This window comes from Mizuhopecten yessoensis, unplaced genomic scaffold, assembly GCF_002113885.1.
Source record: "Mizuhopecten yessoensis strain PY_sf001 unplaced genomic scaffold, ASM211388v2 hete_36131908, whole genome shotgun sequence".
Lineage (NCBI taxonomy): Eukaryota > Metazoa > Mollusca > Bivalvia > Pectinida > Pectinidae > Mizuhopecten > Mizuhopecten yessoensis.
Genome location: NW_018484480.1, coordinates 1 through 3,274, shown reverse-complemented (window position 1 = coordinate 3,274; position 3,274 = coordinate 1). Strand labels below are relative to the sequence as shown.

At 35.6% G+C, this 3,274-nt stretch overlaps 1 protein-coding gene across 1 annotated transcript; it reads left to right on the top strand.

Moving 5' to 3' along the window:
* Positions 1–146: 146 nt before the first annotated feature.
* On the top strand, positions 147–2,658 carry LOC110444487 (putative glutamate synthase [NADPH]; the record flags this gene model as incomplete). The annotated part of the gene is made up of 5 exons (XM_021488856.1): positions 147–257; positions 659–793; positions 1,168–1,339; positions 1,684–1,964; positions 2,525–2,658. Coding segments are annotated over 5 exons (833 nt in total), but the record flags the coding sequence as incomplete, so codon positions are not given.
* Between the last annotated feature and the right edge of the window lie 616 nt (positions 2,659–3,274).

Genomic DNA, 3,274 nt, shown 5'->3' with positions numbered 1-3,274 from the left:
AACCTTTGAATTAGAAGAGTTCAAATGTGTCTTCAGGGCTGAATGCCTTAAATAACATTTTAGCATACAAATATTTCATTTGTATTCAAGCCCTGTTACCTTGTATTAACAGGTTAATTGCAATTTTCTTCTAATTAAATTTGTAGGGAGCCCAGATCTTTGAGGCAGTAGGTCTACACAAGGAGGTAGTGGACCTGTGCTTCAAAGGAACTGCCTCCCTTATAGGAGGAGTCGCCTTCAAGGAACTCGCTTCTGAGGTAAGTAGATTATTGATAACTCTTTAAGGCAAAGGATGATGCGAGCTAATCACTTGATTCTTTACAATAGGGCAATAATTGAATACATGTAATTAAAAATATGAAATTGTAAAAAGATATATCTGCTTGATAAATACATTTTCATTGCATTTTCGAGGACTTAAGTTTGATGTTAGCATTAAAAATAAAGGCAAAGAAAGAAATGACATTGAAAAAAAATCATTGATAATTATCTAAATTGTGATGAAGAGTATTACAAGGATGTTTATGTTTATGACACTTATTGTTTAAAAAAGCCTCAATGGCTCAATGTAACTCTGACATGAATCACAAATTTGATGTGTAGACATATATGTAGGACACCAGCAATGCTACTGACTTGTGACTTTGTACCTACACAGACACTCAACAGACATCAGCAGGCTTACTCAGACAGGGAATGTGACGACGCCCTTGTCATGAACCCTGGTTTCTACCACTGGAGGGACGGGGGAGAGAAACACATCAATGACCCTCAGTCCATAGCTAACCTTCAGGTAATGTAAAATAATTTGATGACCCTCTATGATGAACATCCAAAATGTGATGTTCAGTGTTTACAGATGTTTAGCAAAACTTAATTTAATAGAGTGAAACATCCATTTCAGAACAAGTTGGAACTGACAATAAGGATTATGGAAGCATATTTAAAAGAAATATCGTATTTCTTCTAACAGTATGGTTTGTTTTGCAGTATGAATGGACATTAGTAAATGAATAATATAAGATGACTTTGAACGTGGGAGTTTGTGCCAGAAAATTTGTTTCAAATGAAAGTTAAATGAAAACAAAAATTCTGCGCTTGAAAATTCGTAGTTCTCAAATGTTATCATACATGTACTATTGTTATACAATGTTATCACCTGAACAGGATGCTGCGAAAAATAATAACAAGAATGCTTACGCCAAGTTTACCGAGTCGTCATGGGACAGTGTGAGGAAGTGCACACTGCGCGGCCAGCTGGATTTTGTCTATGCCAAGGAGCCTCTGGACGTGTCTGAGGTTGAGGAGGCTGCTAACATCGTCAAACGCTTCTGTACAGGTAAATGGGACATTTCTTGACTTATTCTTGTATCTTAATGGAGAATAAAGAAATGAACAAAGTTATTTACTTGACAGCAATCATTATATTCTTTTCCTTAGAAATAATACGATATAAAATTTCAATTAACCTGCTAAAATATTTCTGAGATGTGCTATGTTAAAGAAGCTAATATATCTTACTCTATATATAAACAATTCAGAACTTTTTAAGATTATTCATCCTTGCTGTCCTAGTTAGAAAACAATAAATTCTGATCACCTGTTGATTCAGGTAATCAATTTTAATTTGTAAGTGGTATATAAGGTAATTAATGTACCGGTATTGTCTTTTTAATTGGCCAGGTGCTATGAGCTTTGGGAGCCTGTCTATCGAGGCTCACTCCACTCTAGCTGTAGCCATGAACCGCGTAGGAGGGAAGTCTAACACAGGAGAAGGGGGAGAGAACTCTGACCGTTACACCCATAACGAGGACGCCATGTTTAACAAGAGGTCAAGTATCAAACAGGTGGCATCTGGTCGGTTTGGAGTCACCAGTTCGTATCTGTCACACGCTGATGAGCTACAAATCAAGATGGCCCAGGGAGCGAAGCCAGGGGAAGGAGGCGAATTACCAGGTCACAAGGTACGCAACTGTTGGTAATGTGTACCTAGCCTTGCATAGACATCCTGTATTCTGATTGGTCATTTTAATTTTTTAGTACCGTAACAGTCAGTCCGTGAATAGTGTCAAATTAATGTAATCATTGCAGAAAAGTAATGAGTGATCAACATTGTAATTATTAAGAATGAACAAAGATGTGTTTGGTATTCTCTTCTCAGCGGTGGACAGGGTGTTAATATACATTGTCACCCTTTATTTTCAAATGAAAAATTTGTATGCCACGTATGATTTTGACATACTTTCAGTTTGATTATAATTAGTGTTTTTTGATGGAGCTTTAACCAGTTGAAATTGTTTCTGATAAAACATTTCCTTGCTTGAGTACTACCTACCAAGGACTCGAAGTTATACATTACTTAATTACTTAAGCTGTAGGGCACTGTGTTAATATTCATGAATACATGAATAACTTCTTGTTCATATAGGTTGAACAGTTATATGACAAGCAGCCATTTTGGAAAGAATCCAGAGAATGTTTAAATCATCATTACTGCATAAATATTTAATGTGTTTCGTTCCAGGTGTCAAAGGATATTGCCAAGACACGTCACTGTGTCCCCGGGGTGGGGCTCATCAGCCCTCCCCCTCATCATGACATTTACTCCATTGAGGATCTTGCAGAGGTAATTATGAGTCCAATCAGATATAGAGGATGGTATCTGTATGCTTATAATTCAATGTGAATAAAACAAATTTCAAATTTACCATGCTCAAATGTGTAATAGCCCCCAAAAAATCATTTGCATCACATAGAAATTATTACACATAGTCCTATTTTGTGTTAAATACCTTTGCATAGTTTGTTATTGATATCACAGTAGTATACAGAAAATACTCTAGTGGGATAGATGTAAACATTAATATATGTTATCTTTCTGATACAACAACAACAAAACAACTGTACACAATTTTAATTTTTTACCAACTTCCAAAAATAATTTATGTATTGTTAAAAATCAGGGTTAAGAAAGAGGAGCTATTCTTTTAGAGTCATACACTACAAGATTTCCTTAAAATCAGGTGTCATAGAGACTGGTCTCTAGAAACCGTCCCGATGAGAGTACATATATATATTTATATTTATCACATATTGTACTGTGTCATCCAGTGAATATACCCATGTCATGTTTTTTGTATCAACCCTGTGATTGGTTATAATTAAGTTTCAATTGTTTCAATTATGACGTCACAGACTTAGGCACTGGAGTCAAAATGGCGGCTACGTATTTACATTTCAAGGTTGCATGCAAATTGTCATTTTACACGAATAA